Source organism: Tachysurus fulvidraco, chromosome 12 (assembly GCF_022655615.1).
Source record: "Tachysurus fulvidraco isolate hzauxx_2018 chromosome 12, HZAU_PFXX_2.0, whole genome shotgun sequence".
Taxonomy (NCBI): domain Eukaryota; kingdom Metazoa; phylum Chordata; class Actinopteri; order Siluriformes; family Bagridae; genus Tachysurus; species Tachysurus fulvidraco.
This window is the reverse complement of record NC_062529.1, coordinates 10,179,946-10,198,998: the sequence shown is the minus strand read 5'-3', so window position 1 is coordinate 10,198,998 and position 19,053 is coordinate 10,179,946. Positions and strand designations below refer to the sequence as shown.

The 19,053-nt window shown below is 38.4% G+C and overlaps 1 protein-coding gene across 12 annotated transcripts in view; it reads left to right on the top strand.

Annotated features, from left to right (window-relative positions):
- dnmt3ab (DNA (cytosine-5-)-methyltransferase 3 alpha b) overlaps positions 1-19,053 on the top strand; it is a 52,279-nt gene that overhangs the window by 31,707 nt on the left and 1,519 nt on the right. For 7 of the 12 annotated variants that reach the window (XM_047821884.1, XM_027172785.2, XM_027172782.2 and 4 more), the window contains 17 exons: positions 2,757-3,104; positions 3,403-3,561; positions 3,704-3,811; positions 3,926-4,082; positions 4,478-4,627; positions 4,879-4,923; positions 5,986-6,065; positions 6,761-6,873; positions 8,034-8,217; positions 10,743-10,827; positions 11,341-11,486; positions 11,895-11,985; positions 12,246-12,394; positions 12,902-12,987; positions 13,153-13,222; positions 13,310-13,428; positions 14,626-18,965. In XM_047821884.1, coding sequence (XP_047677840.1) covers positions 2,757-3,104; positions 3,403-3,561; positions 3,704-3,811; positions 3,926-4,082; positions 4,478-4,627; positions 4,879-4,923; positions 5,986-6,065; positions 6,761-6,873; positions 8,034-8,217; positions 10,743-10,827; positions 11,341-11,486; positions 11,895-11,985; positions 12,246-12,394; positions 12,902-12,987; positions 13,153-13,222; positions 13,310-13,428; positions 14,626-14,767 — 2,232 coding nt within the window. In that variant the 3' untranslated portion in view covers positions 14,768-18,965. Of the gene's footprint in view, positions 1-455; positions 546-2,756; positions 3,105-3,402; positions 3,562-3,703; positions 3,812-3,925; positions 4,083-4,477; positions 4,628-4,878; positions 4,924-5,985; positions 6,066-6,760; positions 6,874-8,033; positions 8,218-10,742; positions 10,828-11,340; positions 11,487-11,894; positions 11,986-12,245; positions 12,395-12,901; positions 13,007-13,152; positions 13,223-13,309; positions 13,429-14,625; positions 18,966-19,053 lie in introns of those variants that run through there. The other 5 variants (XM_027172793.2, XM_027172791.2, XR_007144601.1 and 2 more) reach the window with 4 other exon arrangements.

Below are 19,053 nucleotides of genomic sequence, written 5' to 3'. Positions count from 1 at the left end.
GAACAGTCTAGGAGGCTCACTCAGTACAGGGAGCCCTGGCAAATATTTGGCTTAGATAACGGCTTAGACGTCAGATCCCTTTCAATACATTAAGTTGCACCTACCTGAGTTGAGTAACCAGGAATTTTTAGGGATATAATACCAATATATGTGCACATGTACAGACAAAGCCACTCACAAAAACTTTCTGTCTTTGTTAAGGGCTTACCAGACATTTTAGAGCACATGGCCTAGTGCTTTGATGCAGCCAGGGAAGCTATACAGATATTTATAAACTAAAGCTGAGGCCACATGTTTCTACTCCACATTATCACCCCCTCTCTTCCTCTTCTTCTTTTTCTTCTTTTTCTTCTTCTTCTTCTTCTTCTTCTCTCTCTCTCTCTCTCTCTCTCTCTCTCTCTCTCTCTCTCTCTCTCTCTCTCTCTCTCTCTCTCTGTGTCTCTGTCTCTCACTAGGTAAAACATAGTTTTACTTTCATGGCATCTTGAAGACATTTTGATAATGGACCGTGGGTACAATTTGTTCATCCCCCACATTGAACAAATGTAAGACAAACTTATATCGTACATTTAATGGCAATTTATTTACTTAATGCATAGTTTTGACATTAAAATTGAATTGTTTTTCCAAACAATCAATTTAATGTAGAATTTAGGAGCTAGCCAACAAGTCCCCGGACTTAAAAAAAACAAACAAAGCCTCTGTAGTGAAGCTTACGCGTGAAACCGGGTTAGAACATGCCAAAAGTGTGCAAAGCTTCATCATCAGAAGCCTTTATTTTTGTCACGTATACGTTCCAGCACAGTGATATATACCTTTCTTTACTCATACCAGCTTTTGAGGTTGGGTTCAGAACACCAGGTTAGCCATGATGCAGCAGAGAGGGTTCAGGGTCCCTGAAGCTTCTAATAAACAACCCAGAGCCTTAACCACTTGAGAAACCACTAAAATTGTTTTGATCCAATATGTGCTGTCCCATGTCTTATCTCAGTTGTTAGTGGTTAGCTCAGAAGGTTAAATTCCGTTGCGCAAGGCCCTTAACTCTCAATTACTTAGTCATATAAATGAGATAACTGTTAGTCGCTCTGGATAAAGGTGTCTGCTAAATGTCCTAAATGTTAATGTTATTCTAAAATAGAGGAATTAAAAAAAAAAAAAAAAATTAAAAAAGAAAGAAAATCTGTGTGCCGGTGTGTCCAAAATTTGACTGGGAGTTAAATGCAATGCTCCAGGCTTCACTCCCCCTTGTGGATCTGTGTGATTGTAAATATACAGTCAACTCCAACCAAGAAACCCTTGTCAGCTATTGTCTAGAAATTCCTATTAAGGAAATGTAATCTTTTGAATGTAAGAATAATATTCCCATTTATATGCTAGTTTATTTAAATTCAGACATTTTTCGAAAGCAGATTTACAAAATAATTTTTGGGGTAACTAAGTCTACAATTATACACCACCTCCATGCTAACAAACAATCTGGAAGGTGTGCCAGAAGAAAGCTTTTTCATTCTAACCACAAATGGAAGCACCTGTAGTTTATTAGACACTACTAGAACTTTTTACTGGAACGGGGTTCTGTGGTCAGAGGAGACAAAAATAAAGCACCATGGCAATAAACACTCAAAAGTGGTTTGGCGTAAAACGAAGTATGGTCAAGGATTTGTGATGAGTTTGAGGCTGATTATCTGCATGACCATGATTTTAAACATATATCCAAATCCACACAAAATGATATCAGATTCAAGCTTGTTACAAATCTACCCTGCTATCTGACCCCTAGAGGATCTGGAGAGGAACAATTTCAGCTTCCTGTTTCTATTCTCTAATCTCATCAGTTTTTATAGGGACTTGGTTTTATTTTGGCAAAGGCAGGTCATACAGCATTACAGTAAATACAGGGATTCCAATGATTGTAGTTTTGTTAGAAAATCTATTTTTTTTTGCTAAGGGATGTTTCATTTTTCTTAGAATAGATTCGCTTCAGTAAAAGGTTAGTATTCATGTATTTATAGCGTAACACTAAACTGATTATCCACCAACAGTTATATAACTTTTTTTGCCCAGCTTTGCAAACAGTGCCAGTTTTAGTGCTTGTTGTATGTAGTGGGTGGAAAAAAAAGAAATGCCTTTTTCTTCTTTCTTTTAAACTTGCCTTGGCCAATGTACCTCTGCGGTGAGTGAAACCCGAGGTGGTGTCGGTTGCTGGCAGCAGAAAAGCATACAGCTATAAAAAAAAATTCACATGAGTGACTAAACTATAGAGAAAGAGAAAGCGAGAAACAGAGAAACACACACACACTCAGAGGTTGCAGAATGTGCACAGCTGTTGGGAATTTTCTGTGAGCAGCTTAAGTCACGGCTTGGCTTGTTTCCTCTGTTGTTGACCTAATGAGTCCGGTTCGACAAACTCAATGAACTCTGCACCATGCTGTTTTCCGTGCACCTCAACCACAACAAAAACGTCATAGCTTCAAAGGGCCCACAAATGGATTTCTGTTTAGGGGGATTGTTTCCATATAAACTTTTTTAACCTTCCTCGGTCTCAAAAGGGAGTTGCTCACTCTTAATCAAGAGGACTGAAAATATTTGCTTCGGCATCTTGGATTACTGTATTGTAAACAGACCTAGTGATTATTGTCATGGAGCCGCGTCTTCTCTTCGTCTTCTCTTCTCTTCTCTTCTCTTCTCTTCTCTTCTCTTCTCTTCTCTTCTCTTCTCTTCTCTTCTCTTCTCTTCTCCTGTCCCATGTGCTGCAGGCAGAGAAGAAGGCCAAACTGGTTTCCATAATGAATTTGTTGGAGGAGCACGGAGAGATAGAGGTCAAGCCTCAGATGGCCTGTGGCACCATCAACAGCCCACTGACCACTGCACTACCGCCACCACCACCAACACAGCAACAGCAACAACTGACCCAGGCTCTTCCTAAAGCTCAACCACAACCACAACCACAAATACAGCCTACACCCCAGCAACAGCCTCCAGCCCAGCAGCAACAGCCTACAGACCCAGCATCCCCTACTGTGGCCACCACGCCAGAGCCAGTGCCTATTGGGGACGGAGATAAGACCTCACCAAAGTCCACCGACACAGAGGCAGAGTATGAGGTAGTGCCAAAATTGATAAAGAATTACAAATTGGAACGAGTGTGGATTAAAGTATCTCATTTTGGAACAGAATTTAGATCAAAACCTACCAGCACTTCTAAGTGATTACGTCTCTCGAGATATGGCTTTCTGCCATGTGCTCCCGAAAAAGCTGCTGTTGAATGATATGTGTGGTTAAACAGTGTCTTGGTACTCTATAGTAATGATGAAAAGCTTAGCAAAAAAAACAGAGCCACAGTAGAATGCAGGATTTACACAAACTACTGACTGGATGATGAGGTCTGTGTGCTATGTACAGGATGGCAGAGGCTTTGGCATTGGTGAGCTAGTGTGGGGGAAACTGCGCGGTTTCTCTTGGTGGCCTGGGCGCATCGTCTCCTGGTGGATGACCGGCCGGAGCCGAGCTGCAGAGGGAACCAGATGGGTTATGTGGTTTGGTGATAGCAAATTCTCTGTGGTATGTACAGTATCACTGGTCATATCAATGACATTAATTCATCTTCAGTAAAAAATATTTGAAATCTTGTAGGACAATATTTCCAATTAGTGTTTCTTCGCTGTCTGTTGATGTTTTATTCAAAATATTCCTTGTTTTTTAGGTCTGTGTTGAGAAATTGTTGCCTTTGAGTTCCTTCTGCAGTGCTTTTCACCAGCCAACTTACAACAAACAGCCAATGTACAAGAAAGCCATCTATGAGGTGCTACAGGTACAGCTTTAAACTCTCAAGAGTGCGTTTAGCTATGGAACTGTTAATGAACCTGGGTTTAGTGTTTAGTGTTAATGTGACACGTTCACCTGTCTGTTCAAATGATATTTTCAGGCAGCCAGCAGTAGAGCAGGAAAAGTATTCCTCACTTGTCCTGAGAGTGACGACACCGACACCTGTAAGTCGGTGGACATTCAGAACAAGCAGATGATTGAATGGGCCATGACAGGATTCCAGCCCACTGGCCCCAAGGGCCTGGAACCTCCAGAAGGTAAACCTTACTGCCTTGCTGTTTTGAAAGGGATTATGGGAAATACATGGTTAAAAGACATTCCTGTACAAGTGAAGACACATACCTGGAGCCAAATGCTGAGAATTTGTTGTATTTTTTTTTTAAACCTGTATGTTGATCAAAACTTCAAACAGGTTTCTACAGTATGAGAGATGTGGCACTGTATTATGCACTGTGTAATGTTTTTTTGAGCTTTTAGTGAGCATCAACACTGATCTAGTGTTTTTATCTTACCCAAGTACATACCATACATGCTCTAGGTTTAAAACCATCATTCACTCACAGGTTCATTCACATACCAGCTTTCTGTTGTTCCCAATATGATTCTTCAGTCTGTTTTGATGAATCTGATTTGTTGACTTGGCCTTACATAGAGGAGCGCAACCCATATAAGGAAGTGTACCCGGAAATGTGGGTGGAGCCCGAGGCCGCAGCCTATGCACCCCCACCCATTAAAAGGCCTCGTAAAAGCACAGCCACAGAAAAGCCCAAGGTGAAAGACATCGTCGATGAGAGAACCCGAGGTGAGCCATCGCTCACTGAGTCATACAAGGAGTTCATCGAGTTCATACACACAAACACACACACACACACACACACACACACACACACACACACACACACACACACACAAAACCTCTCACACCAGCACACGCCTCTAATCAGGATTATTAGCCTCAACCGCTAAGCTCTTCAAGGAAAACATTAGGCTGTTACGTCAAACAGAGAATCATATAATCCTAATTACCTGTACCGATCTGCTTTTTTTTTTCAGAGAGGCTTGTGTATGAAGTGCGGCAGAAGTGCAGGAATATCGAAGGTATTTATTTATGATACTGTTTGCTGACTAGAGAGTTTTCCATGAACTCTGAGGGGCTGATTTATATGTCTTTGTGCACAGTTGGACATATTGCAGAAACTCTTGAACTGCATGAAGGATTCATACTCGCACATAACGAGAGCATGTCCTCTAGTAGGCACCGTTGCATGACCCACAGCAACATTTACTGTATTACTGTAGATAGTAAAATCGGACCAAAACTATTTTAGTCCTGTGTTTAACTATAGGAATAATAAATAGAAGATAGCATGGGCATAACATTGTTTTGAAAATTTGTGGTGGGAAAAATAAATCATGTATGATTCATCATATACCATGTGAACATTTAATTGAATATTGGAATTTAAATTAAGAAATATTACTCTTCTTAATTCGTGTTTTAATCAACAGTTCTGTCAATTACTGATTGAGAGATGCTTTTGTGTTTACTGGGAGTCTGTTAAAAGTGTGTTATCCAGCAGAATTAAACTTAACGTTATACAATATATTTAAATATTATCACAGCATCATGCTTGTAGTTTTCTGTAAACAAATCCATTATAGTAATGTAAACAAAGTAATCTGATCTTATCAGCATGTGTAAGGCAAATATAAAAACACAGGCAGAAAACTTGCCCGTGTTCAAACAAACTCGGTGTTCAGAATATTTAATCAAGGAGAGGAGCTTTTTATTAAAGACACCAGTCTGGGAAATTCACACAGCGGTTTTAACGGAGATGTTCATGGAGAGTTTTATACTGTCGCAAGCTGTTTTAAGGTTTTTACCAGTCCCCACTTTCCAAAAGCATTTCAGAGAACAAGATACTGTAGTGTGTAGAAGTTCTGTTTCAGAAAAAGTTAATGATCAATTGGCCAATCAGCCGATGCATAGCAACCTAGAGACAAACCATGCATAATTTCCATAATTAATGCCATGTTTACTCAGGATCCCCCTCTTTGTATTGCAATGCAATGATGCAAACACTTATTCTCCAGAAGTCTAAATCAGCATCAAGACACTGAAACCACACAAAGCCTTACTTTCTTCTTCCTTTCTCATAGACATTTGCATCTCCTGTGGAACCCTGAATGTTTCCCTTGAACACCCACTCTTCAGTGGTGGAATGTGCCAAAGCTGTAAGGTACAAACCAGCTTGTTATCAGCCTGGTGCACAGCCACAAATAAGGAAATACAGGCTACTAAACAGGACTTACTCTTGTCTCAGGGGTGGTGCATCTTACCTTTGTAACTTTCCTTTGCAGATGTCAGAGTCGTATTATTTGTCATATGCACAAATGACTGTACATTGAATTACCCTTGACGAGGCTCTGTAAACTCTCTACAAAAGAAACGAGCACACGAACCTTTACGAGAAGTGACACGACAGTCATTTTAATAAAAAGAAAATGAGATAAAAATTCAATTATTAATTTAAAAAATATATCATTTTTTATATCATTTTAACAACAATGTACAAACAAATGAAGCTATTATGTAGCAAACTACATTCACTTTCTTAGTAAGATCTACATACATACTAAAAAAAAATCGAAAAAGCTTGCAAGTACCACCCCAGTGACAAAGAATACCATTTTTCTTTTAAAGTGTAGATTAATTCTCTGGCTTAGATTCACTCTGACCCTTTTCCAAAATTATTCATACAAAAGCGCATAGTAGATTTTGATACTGTATTACATACAAGTAAATTTCATCAACAATGCTATTATAGTCATCTAATAAAATAAGCAATATGCTACACGCTTGTGCATTAGATAAACTGTCCACAGACCCAACACCAGCTGTTTTTCATTAGAGTGCAATGCCGCTGTGTTACAGAACTGCTTCTTGGAGTGTGCGTATCAGTACGACGACGACGGATACCAGTCTTACTGCACAATCTGCTGCGGAGGGAGGGAGGTGCTCATGTGTGGAAACAATAACTGCTGCAGGTACAACTGCTACACACTGTTCGATACGGATACTTCAAATATATAATAGAATTAAGTTAAGTTATATTATAATTGTGTGATGGATTTGTTAAAAATAAGGCAGTCTGCTTTTGATTTGATTGCCAAAAGTAATGATGAAATACATCTGGATCTCAGCCATTTTGTGTCTTCTGTTCATTAGCATGGCAACTTACCCTAGGGGAGATTGCACACGGCATACAGTATTAGATTTTGGTGTCCGTACGGTGTTGAAGCGTACAGCGGCTCTCAGCAGCTACTGTACATGACCCGATGTCATTCATTTTCAAGGAGAGCTGCCAACTTCCAGCAATATGAGTGGTAGTGACAATGCCACAAAGCTGGTAAATATGAGTGACATGCAGTGAAGTGTAATGGAATTGAAGACAGTAGAGCACTCATGATTCCTGGCAAAGAGCACTTCTCCTTCACCTCTTAAGACATGATATGATATACATTGTTGAATTTATATGCAATCCCCAAATCTTCCTCCAGAATGTTTCATTTTAAAGGCAAGAAAATTGATTATGAATTCCAGTTGTGTCACCCACTGAAACATTTTGGCAACCGGTAGTAGGAATGCCTGCTGACTACTTCTTAGTGCAGCGATTGTAGTGAACATTTTGTAAGTGTTGCCTACTTGTATTCGTTCGTGCCATATCCCAACTTTGGAGGTTGGGGTCAGAGTGCAGGGTCATGATACAGTGCCCCCTGAAGCAGGGAGGGTTAAGGTCCTTGAACCCTGATCCTCAAAACGACAAGTCAGAGCCTTAACCTCCTAATCTTTCAGACTTGTCGTTTTGAGGATCAGGGTTCAAGGACCTTATCCCTCCCTGCTTCAGGGGCACTGTATCATGACCCTGCACTCTGACACCAACCTCCAAAGTTGGGATATGGCAAGAACGAATTTAACTACTGTGCTGTAATACTTCTATTTTATTTTATTTATTTTATATATATTGGTATTAATGCATCCCTAATTCTAACAACTACAATTAGATTAGTTGATATCAATGTTAAGGATAAGATTGGACATAATTATAACACCATTGTTGTAGTAGACAGAGTATATATTCTGACTGTGGCACAACCTACAAACTGCTGTCAGTATTAATGGACTTAGTGGACTGTGTTGTTTGCAGGTGTTTCTGTGTAGAGTGTGTGGATCTGCTAGTTGGGCCCGGTGCAGCACAAGCTGCTATAAATGAGGATCCTTGGAACTGCTATATGTGTGGTCAGAAGCCTCAGTTCGGGCTACTGGAACGCCGGACTGACTGGCCCAGTCGCCTACAGCACTTCTTTGCCAACAACCACGATCAGGATTTTGTAAGTGTTGCCTACTTGTATGACAAGCTATCTCATTAAAAAGGTTTTGGATTAATAGCTAATGAACAGTGTGCTGTGATGCAATTGAAAGAAATTGTTGCGCCTTATGAAACTCTATGAAAAAGGTTTTGCTGGGTACTGCATCATGTATCATCTGCATATTTGGGTGAAAAGAATAAGAAAGTCATAGAGGACATAAAGTGATATAAAGAAAATTTAAATTCAAAGAGCTGTCACTTCATTGCGTAAACATAAACAGTCCATAACTATGCCAGAAAAGCTTTTTCTAATAAGATTAGCATGTGTAGGCTTGGAGTGCAGGTATGGGGTGAAGTGACGATTTCTTTATGGACCATTTCATGGTCCACCTGTGCAGCAGTGAGGTAGGGCAGACAGTTTAAGGGCTTCTGAAATTGTTTACTTCATCTCAAATTTATGGTCAGGGAAGTACTTTGACCAGTTCTCCATTACCAAATAATGGACCTCAGTTACTGACGCGATTTAATGTGAAAAACCTTTATTTATTACTTACTGGCAGTATGTGCAGGTGCAGGGCAGTTAAATGGGAATAGGGTGAGTTAACGTAGATCAGAAGCTGGAAAAAAGACATATTTGTGACACATTTTAAGGTGGCTAAAGAACCAGACGACTCTTTACAGAGAGCACGCTTATTAAGAGAACAGCTGTATTTTTGTCTTGTTAACCCATTTTAAAATACTAATCTTACAGTGGAATGCAAGGTTTTTACATCAGAGTCCACATGCCACACCAAAAAAAAAAAAAAAAGGTTATACTATATGTGCACCGTGGCATGCATTAGTGCCACTAAAATTGGTGTTGCACACTACATGGCTAAAAGTATGTGGACAGCTGTCCATTGCATTTTACAACTCCAGCAGCCATAATGCCGTTATAACCACCTTAATTTTTCTGGAAAGGTTTTCTATAAGTTTGACTTTAAATATTTGATCTGCTTCATGTACAAGAGCATTAATTAGCTCAGACAGGGCTATTGACATTGCCCCTGTACACAAAGCAAGGTCCATGAGGACATGGCATGGTTTAAATAAGTAGCCTGAATAGAGCCCTCTTCTCAATCCCACTGAGCACAAGGCTCTGTTAAAGTACCTCTTGTACCTCTTAGTGAGCTAATTGACTTACCATGCCTTCTTGGACATTGCTTTGTGCACAGGAGCATTGTCAAGAGGCACGTTTGGGCCCTTTAGTTCCAGTGAATGGAAAATGTAATGCTACAGCATACAAAAGTCTTCTAGACTATTGCATGCCTCCAACATTATTTATGGCAAAAGGCCCACATATAGGGCTTATGGTCAGATATACTTTATGCATACTTTATTGTGTATACCATTAGTCTACACTAAATAATCCATTATATTGAATTTTGGGAAGCAATATAGTTTGCAAAATGATTTAGAAATAAAGAACATAAAAGCGATTGCATAAGTATTCACCCCAATGCTGCAAAAGAAACATAGTCACAGGGTCGGATTTCCAGCCTGCTTATGAAAGGAATCGTATTGCCCTCTTTTTCCCTCTAGTGGAACAACAGAAAGTAGCTCTTTTTTATTAACTCAATTAAAAGAGGTTTTTAATTTACTAAACAGCTTGTAAATTCATTTGGTGTACCATATTAGAACCTTTATCTCTAAGGCTTTGTTTTTCTCTGTTATCTGATCAAATTCCACAAATACATAAACCGGAAAGATGTTAAATTTAATAAGATCTTGCTAAGCTTCACTGGCACAGCTCCCAAACCCAAATAATTAAAAACAGCACATAGAAGGACTTGACATGAAATAAAACTTAATGTCAGTGGAAATTAGTAAATGTTTGGAGTCTGATTGAAAATGTTGCTGACCGTGTAAGACCATTTTTAATGAAAAGTAGAGTCTAGTATACGTACGTTCTTCACTGGAAGAGACTTTCCCCCTGTCTCTGAGGTTGTCAAAGTAACAATGCAAGTCAGAAGTGTTCAAATATAATTATCATTCAGAGTGAAACAGAGTTTATCATATAACAGCTTACAATATGAGGCACCACTAAGGCACATGAAGCCAGCCAACCACATCTTTTTGAATCACTGCTCACACTGGATAGTGTACGTGTCGCTGTGATTGATAGAGGAGAGAGAGCATGCCACTCATTCCAGACAAAGTGCATGAAAAAATTACTCTCTTAAATACGGTGAACACTTTTCTGTTGTGCCATTCCAGGGCCTGCTCATATTTATCGTTTGTTACTTATGCTTTTTCTGAAATTTGTATGAGCCCACCACATATATACATCATTTGATTCATCACTGTACAGGGCCTCAACAATGACTCCCTCTTTTTGTCTATTTACTGCCATTACATTTTACTGAGCAGTATCACTCTTGACTCTCTCTCTCTCTCTCTCTCTCTCTCTCTCTCTCTCTCTCTCTCTCTCTCTCTCTCTCTCTCTCTCTCTCGCTCTCGCTCTCCATCCTTCTCTCCTCCCTTTCAATCATATAAATTCTCTCTCAGGAACCTCCGAAGCTCTACCCTCCTGTTTTGGCAGAGAAGAGAAAGCCTATCCGTGTGTTATCACTCTTTGATGGAATCGCTACAGGTACAGTAAAAGGAGAATCCGCTTCCTCTCGTTTTCCCGCTATAAGCAGGATGTTGTGCTTACAACATTACAGCCATCTTTTTAAAGTGCCTTTACATTCCTGTTTAAAGACTAACGTATTATTGGACATGACTGCATCTTAAGGACACTGTTATATGTAATCTAAGTGTATATAGTAAACATCTACAAAATAAAGTGCATATGGAATTGTATGTTTTCCCATTGTTCAGTTCTTGTTTTTATATGACATTGCACAAAAGAGAAATACTTTTGCATTTAGATTCCAAAAATAGTATCTTTTTCTCCCAAGTTGCATAACAAGCACAAAACAATGTACTATAATGTACTGTACAAGTGCTGCTCTGTACAAAAATGTACTTCTGTAATGCTAAGGCATCTGGACTGTTTTGGGAAGCAGGGTTCAGATATACAGTACCTTTATTTGTCCCACAATGGGGAAATTTCTCTTGTTGTGACAGCTTGCTGTGTGTGTATGTGTGTGTGTGTACATAGGGCTGCTGGTGCTAAAGGAGCTAGGCATTCAGGTGGAGCGCTACATCGCCTCTGAGATATGTGAGGACTCAATCACTGTCGGTATTGTGCGGCACCATGGACGCATCATGTACGTTGGTGACGTGAGGAACGTCACACGCAAACACGTGAGTTAACCTGCTGGAAATTTGCTTCTGAAAGAACTGTATAATTTATATAGCTCATTTATTATACAAGAAGATATTTTTAACCCTCAATTGTTCCAGTTAGACACTTAGACTTGTTCTGGACTTGTCTGCACAAGATATATACATCATATATTGCATTTAGGCTCTAAAATTGCATACAGTATATCATTATTCTATATTTCCTCCTTTTATAAAAGTACAGTTAAAATCCTGTTTTTTATCATGATTCTAATTTTAGTCTATTTTTACTTCGTTTTTATGACTCGGCCGGTCGAAACGAGCATTTCACTGCATGCCATTCTGTGTATGATTGTTTATGTGACCAACAAAATTTGAATATGAATTTGATTCTATTCTTTCTCTGTCCGTCTCTTTCCTTTGTCACAGATACAAGAGTGGGGACCTTTTGATCTTGTCATTGGAGGAAGCCCCTGTAACGATCTGTCTATAGTTAATCCAGCACGGAAAGGTCTCTACGGTAAAATCATACTGCATGCAAAAATCAATAATTTGAATACATTTGTTTTTGAATGTTTTACATTAATGTTAGTTTGTATTTCTTTTTGGATGATTGTCTCCATTCCATTGTAAAGCACTAGCAGTACATCTGGATAGTCTAACCTTAATTTTTTTGTTCCTTATTTTCTTATTACCCCCCACCACCCCAACACACACACACACACACACACACACACACACACACACACACACGCACACACACACATGCACTCACACTAGAGGGCACGGGAAGGCTGTTCTTTGAGTTTTACCGGCTTTTACATGAAGCTCGTCCTAAGGAAGGAGACAACAGGCCTTTCTTCTGGCTTTTTGAGAACGTAGTGGCCATGGGTGTCAGTGACAAGAGGGACATCTCTCGCTTTTTAGAGGTGTGTGTTTGCTTATACTCACGACACAGACTTATTTACACAGAAACACACAAATATAAAAAGGTTTCAGGTTATGAGGATTTAATTTTTATGAAGAGTTCTCTGACTGGCAAGTTGTGTGACGATGTATTACATGTTTCTCAGCAGAGAGTAATAAACCCTTTCTCTGCTGCCACCAAGTGGTAGGTTTACAGGCCTACTGTGTCTGTTTAAGCTTCAAAATAATCCACATTGTTCCTATGCTGTTCCCAAGATAAAATAAAAACAGTGTACATTTTTTATATTTATGCAAATATTCCAGTATTGTGTAAGTATAAAATAAGTATATTTATTCTTTAATTCCTACATCCAGTTCTTTTGCCTTTTTATGTACATATATTTATATTTTTTTGTGTTCTTATATTAGATTATTAGCACAAGTTCAGCATCATGGAAACATGGGTTTTTACAGATTTGACTTACTAAAATTTCTTCACAAATGCCTGTTATCTCTGTTAATCTTAACAGTGTAACCCAGTGATGATAGACGCAAAGGAGGTGTCTGCTGCTCATCGTGCTCGCTACTTCTGGGGAAACCTTCCTGGCATGAACAGGTTGGTCCAGGATGGAATGGTGAGGGAAGCATCAGTGTGTATATCAAAACCTTCCCTCCGTTCATCCTACACACGCCCTCAATCATTCTCCACTGATTCTCCTTAATATGAAATAGAGCACATCTCTACACTTTTACTCATATGATCTGTCTCTGCTCAACACAGACCTATGTCTGCCATGTACACTGACAAACTGGACCTGCAAGACTGTCTTGAACATGGCAGGACTGCAAAGGTATAACACTTCAGCTGACATGGGTTGTACAAATTTTTTATACGTTTTATACTTTTGAACAAAACTGAAAAACTTTTTATTTTTCAGTTCGACAAAGTGAGGACCATCACCACTCGGTCGAATTCCATAAAGCAGGGCAAAGATCAGCATTTCCCTGTTTACATGAATGAAAAAGAGGACATCCTGTGGTGCACTGAGATGGAGAGGTATGACACAGTTCCTCAGTTTACCAGATATACAGATGTTCGGAATGGTCAAGTAAGGTTACATTTTGCATACAGTAATTTAAATGAAGCACCTTCTAAATGGTAAATGCTAAATTTGCAAGACTCAATCTCAGTCTTACTTCAATTTTGCTTCACCTGACAGCTCCAGAGTTCGATACTGAACTGAATTTCCTTTCTGTGTGAAGATTCCTTCCAGGTTTTCTAGTTTCCTTTCACTTCCCAAAACATGCTTAGGTGTTTTGGATAATTTGAAGTGCCCCTGGGTGTGAATGAGTCTGTGAATGCATCTGTGTTTGGTTCCCTGTGATGGACAGGTGTCCCCTCTTGGTGTATTCCCAACTGCACATTCAGTGTTTCCAGGCTTTAAATAAACCCTGACCAGGAAAAACGGTTACAGAAAATGAATGAATAGATAGAGCATCCATGTAGCAGGGAGGATTAACAATGGCAGCGCTGGGGCTTGAACCTTCAGATCTACAGTATATCCTGGAATCTTAACCGTTGAGCCAGCATTGCCCAAGAACACTGTGGAAATGAATAAATGATTGAATGAATGAATGGTTCACTCATTACACACCTTATTACACCTTATTAACAAATACACCTTATTAAATGTTTCATATTATGTGAAGCATCTTCAAGTACACTCAAATTAATTGTTTCAATAGAGCACCAATATAAACACACCACGTTGTCATAACTAGAAATATCGTCTGAGGTATTATATTAAACTTTGTACGGCTTCTGACCAATCAAATTTGAGAATGCAGCTGAGCTGCGGTATAACGATCGTCATCAAATGACTCTGAAGAACATATGAAGGGTGCTTGCAAGTAGGTAGTTTACAGATGTCTAGGTTTTTGTAATTATTTAATGACATTTCTTTGCCAGTTAAGAAGTACATGTGATGCATGATTAAATATAGAAAATGTTATTACAAAATTAAGAACAATTCTATTGACACACTGATAATCAGTTGGGCTGATTTGTGTTTACTAAACTCATGTTAAGGTCACTGATTAAATTAGATTTAGATTCATTTTGTTAAACTAACACTGAGCTCAAAGTTCAACACGGCATTTTGCAGAAAGTTCACTTTAGCATGCCACAGCCTTTCACTGGGAAGAACTGAAGCCTCATTCCAGTCGTTCTCTCTCTTGAATTCTTGTCATTCAGGGTATTTGGCTTTCCTGTCCACTACACAGACGTGTCCAACATGAGTCGGTTGGCGAGACAGAGGCTTCTAGGTCGCTCGTGGAGTGTCCCGGTCATCCGCCACCTGTTTGCACCACTCAAAGAGTATTTCGCCTGTGTGTGAATGTCAGCGCAGTGAAGAATCGAGAATCCCAAACTGGTGTATGAAATAACAAGAACCTTGTATATTATTTACAACCTAAACATCAAAGTAGGTATTTCATGGTATTCCTTTTTTTTTTTTTTTTAATATTTGACTCTTTTTTTATTCTATTTAATTGTTTTTATGTTAATTTTACTTTTTAGCAGTGTTATCCAGAATTTGAATTGATTTATATGTGCAAGCTATACTTGAGATGGGGCCTCCTATCAAGGCATTGAGAGACAAAGCATGGGGTGAAAAAAAGCAGGCGGAAAATAGTAGATAGTTCATATCACCAACGTAACTTACAGAAATTCTGGGTTAGGGACTTTTCAGTAAATCGGACTAGGTTGGGATACAGGTAGAACGGGCTGCTTGAAAGCTCGCCTTTTCTTTTCTTCTTAGCAACTGAGCCTTTGGCGAGAGCAAAAAAAAATAAATCCGAAAAAAAAGGTGTCTTTCTCTTCCATGTCAGGGGAGCTCTGTCTTAAAGAATCCAAAACACCACGTCACAAATACCTCTTTGTTTATGGTTTCTATACACAATGGTAATAAAAGGTACTACTGTAATAGGTGACAATATGGTGCTTCAAGGTGGTGAAAAACATTGCAACTCATGTGGTGCTACTACTTCAGACTAGATGTGGTCACCTTTAAGACCATTAGCCGGGTTTAAAAAAAAAAACGTGACTCAAAAACAAGGTTTGTCAAGCCAGGTCTGCCACATCTCATTTTGTATCTTTTACAGCCTTTTTTTACAATACTTTACTGGTGCTCTATGTAAACCTCAGCCTTGCAGTCACTGAGGTCAGTTTTCTGCATCTGTGCACACACAAAACCTGCTGGCCTGACACATGGGCCGTGATTTTTTTTTTCTCTTCTCTACCTTGAGATTGAAGGCTGTGTTGAGCTACTTTTTTTTGTTCCTAGCGTCACACAGACCGGAATCGAATCATTACTGTACAACTCTTAGCGTGCGTGGCGGTTGCAGGGAGGGCGGTGTTGGGTTTTGCTCCTGGCCTGCTGAACTGCTCTCTACAGTGCCTCTCGCAGGCTATCCTCAGTCAGGTGCAACACTTTTAACAATGGTGCGGCTTCACAATGTTCTTCTACCTTTTTATAGCTAATTTTGTTTGTGCTGTGTTACCAACAATATCAAGCACTTTTGTATATGTATACTTCTTTTTATTTTCGTTGATATTTTTGACTATTTCTTCTTGACTCTTGTGAATCTTTTTTTTTAATTTGTTATGTTCTATGATGTGAAATGCTCTTAGCATTATATATGAGGTAGTTCTTTTTTATTTCTGTACAGTAGGGCTGTGCCAATAGATGTGAAAGAATGGGTTAGTAGGATGGGGGAAATTCACCCATCACTCTGGTGAATAGGCTAAATGAAAAAAAAAAGAGCCACCCTTTCCCACATCCTCATCTGCTACAGTGATATTTCGTAATAATCCACATTAGGAAAGTTACAGTCCGCTCTCAGTGTAGTGCGTATATGAGCCGTACAGTACGTATTTTCTCTAGATATTCAGTCAGCTCATCGCTTTCCTAGCGCTTAACTAAATGCTTCTTTCGTGTTGTCAATTGTGATGTTTAGTTCCTCCATCAAAGCCACCATTTTATCCTGGTCAGGGGCACGGTCAATCCGGACCCTATCCCAGGAACATCGCAGTGACCATTTTTTAAATATCAGTCAAAATCAAGACTGTGTGTACAAGGCTAAAATCTTGTATGAACTTTGCTGAACTTATTTTATCATAACCCTATATTATCAATAAGTTTGTGAATTTGTTTAGAATAATAGGAAAAGTCTGTGTGCATTTAAATTATTCTGCTTAGTACAGATTTGGAAATTGGCCGACTGTCATAAGACTAATTGAAACATTTTTTAAGGCATTATTCTGCATACATACCTTAATTTTTGTTCATTTTCATTAGTTTCTCCTCACATGGGTTCTAAATGATATATATGCCCATATTTTTTTGTACATTTTGTACATAGAATATGTTTGTTGATGTGTTGTTTGTTTTTTTTGTTTTTTTTAAAAAATTACCTATGAGATGTACAAATATAATTCTGTGCTAATATATATCATGGAATCAAAAGTCTCACATTGCAGAGAGTGGGGTAATTAACATAACTTCGACCCTACAAATTGACATAAGCTATGGAGCAGTGGGGTGGGAGGACTTATTTTCAGATTTGTATGTCATGCATTGAACAGGGAAAGAAAACGAATGATTTTAAACAGTAGATGGACATTTCTGTCTTACTGCACAGCCCTACATACAAAACAGTCTCTTTCATTTGCATTTAATTCTTTTATAAATACTAAAACGGGGGATTGTAGGTGTTTCCAAAGGTGCTAAACATTTTATCGAATTGAAAACAATGTATTATTTGGACAAACTTGTCTCGACAATGACTGTTTTTATGTTTCTTTTAGTATTGGAAAAGCACTATTATTTTACTCTCTCATATAAATATATTAACAAAGGCATTTTAACTTTGTACTTGAAAAAAAAATGATGAAAAGATTCTTATATTGTTTTAGAATAGATCTTGCTGTAGTTGGTGCTTATCTGTGGGAAAATCATGTACTCATATTGGGAAGTAAGAAAAGAATTGTAATCAATCGATCTTGCTGTTAACATGTACTTGCTTATTATCCAGGCAACGTTGTTTTTAAGTCCTACATTCCGTGGCATATATTCAGCCCTCCATTTTCCTTTTTTTTAATTAATTAAGATCAGTGATTATTTTATATATTTTTGGCTTTGGTGGCCCCTTCGTAACTATTTCCTGTATATCCTCACTATATCCAGTGTCTTTCTGAATTACTGGCACTTCTGAAATATGAGCAAAAATGACATTTCACACAATTTTTCCACTTAACCAATATAGCTATTTATCTTTGATCTAGCAAAAAATCGCATTGGAGCTATTTTTTTAAATAAAAGAAATTCCCATAAAAATATGTACCACCATTATACAATTATTGACAGATCCAAGGAATGTTTTAATAAATGCAAACAAACTCTTGAGAAACCTACTTTACTTTTCATTTGATCCCAGTCACAAAGAACTGTACTCTTATCTTGTCTTGTTGTGTCTTGTCTTGTTTTTTCCTGAAAGACACTAGAGATAGGTGGTTGTTTGACTAATCAGATATGCATATAATACACAAGCAGTTAAGCACAGGCAAATGTTTTACACATCTGAAACTGTTGAACATTTGCTAAGATTTGAGCATAACCGTTTCAAAATAGCATATTAGTTTACTTTTTCTTGTGTTTGCCCAGTTTTAAGTGTTAAAATATGTCTTCAAAACAACAGGCTGTGGTGGACGTGTTGCAAGAAAGAACATTACACTAATGTTGTCATTGTGTGTTGTATATATGATAAGATATATATACTATCATTTAACCCCAAAAACTTGTTTTGGATCAGTGATTCACTGGGGCAGTTTTTTGATCAGGTTGGTCTGTGGATCTTGCAAAGATTGGCATCATGAATTCTATCCTCAACGAGAATCAGGATATTTGTAATCCTGGTTGCCAAGAGGTTCAGACCTGTCTACAACATGCTGGGCTAAATGACAACATTACAAAATCATGGTTTTGCAGTGACCACTCTCGGGTTTGAACCCTACAAAAACCCTTAAAACTTTCTGCATGGGGTACCAGGTATCTCCAATCTTGTCAGACATTACAGAAATAGTCACAGTGTTGTTATTCTCACCATGACAGGCAACAGAAAATATTCACTGTAAGGGTGCTGATCATTTGGAAACTGGCTTTTTTTTTTAAAGAAAAAAATTGCACTACTATACAAATGTATTTATATATCTGTATGTTTAAGCTCAAAATATTGCACATCATTCTTTTTATATATTAACTTTTGCTCATTTTCATGAATAGTGCCAATAATTCTGGAGAGCTCTGCATATTTTCTTTCCTCAGTGACACTGTTAATTAGTGTGACCTCTTCTGTGTCATAACTGTTTTCATGCCTTTTCTCATTTTGAGATCAGCTCGTACAGCAGATGTAGCAGTCATTCTCCACCTCTACTCCCTCTCTCTTCTGTTTTGTGCCCAGAACTAAGAAAAAAGGCTCCTTATATACTTGTGCTGGAGAACACTTGAATAAATGTATTGTTTTTTTGTGCAAAAAGCAGCTTCTGTTATTTCTCACTTGTCTGAGTTTTTACTCGAGAAAAGGAACCACGTCTAACAGCAGAATTTTTCCCCCCTTAAATAGT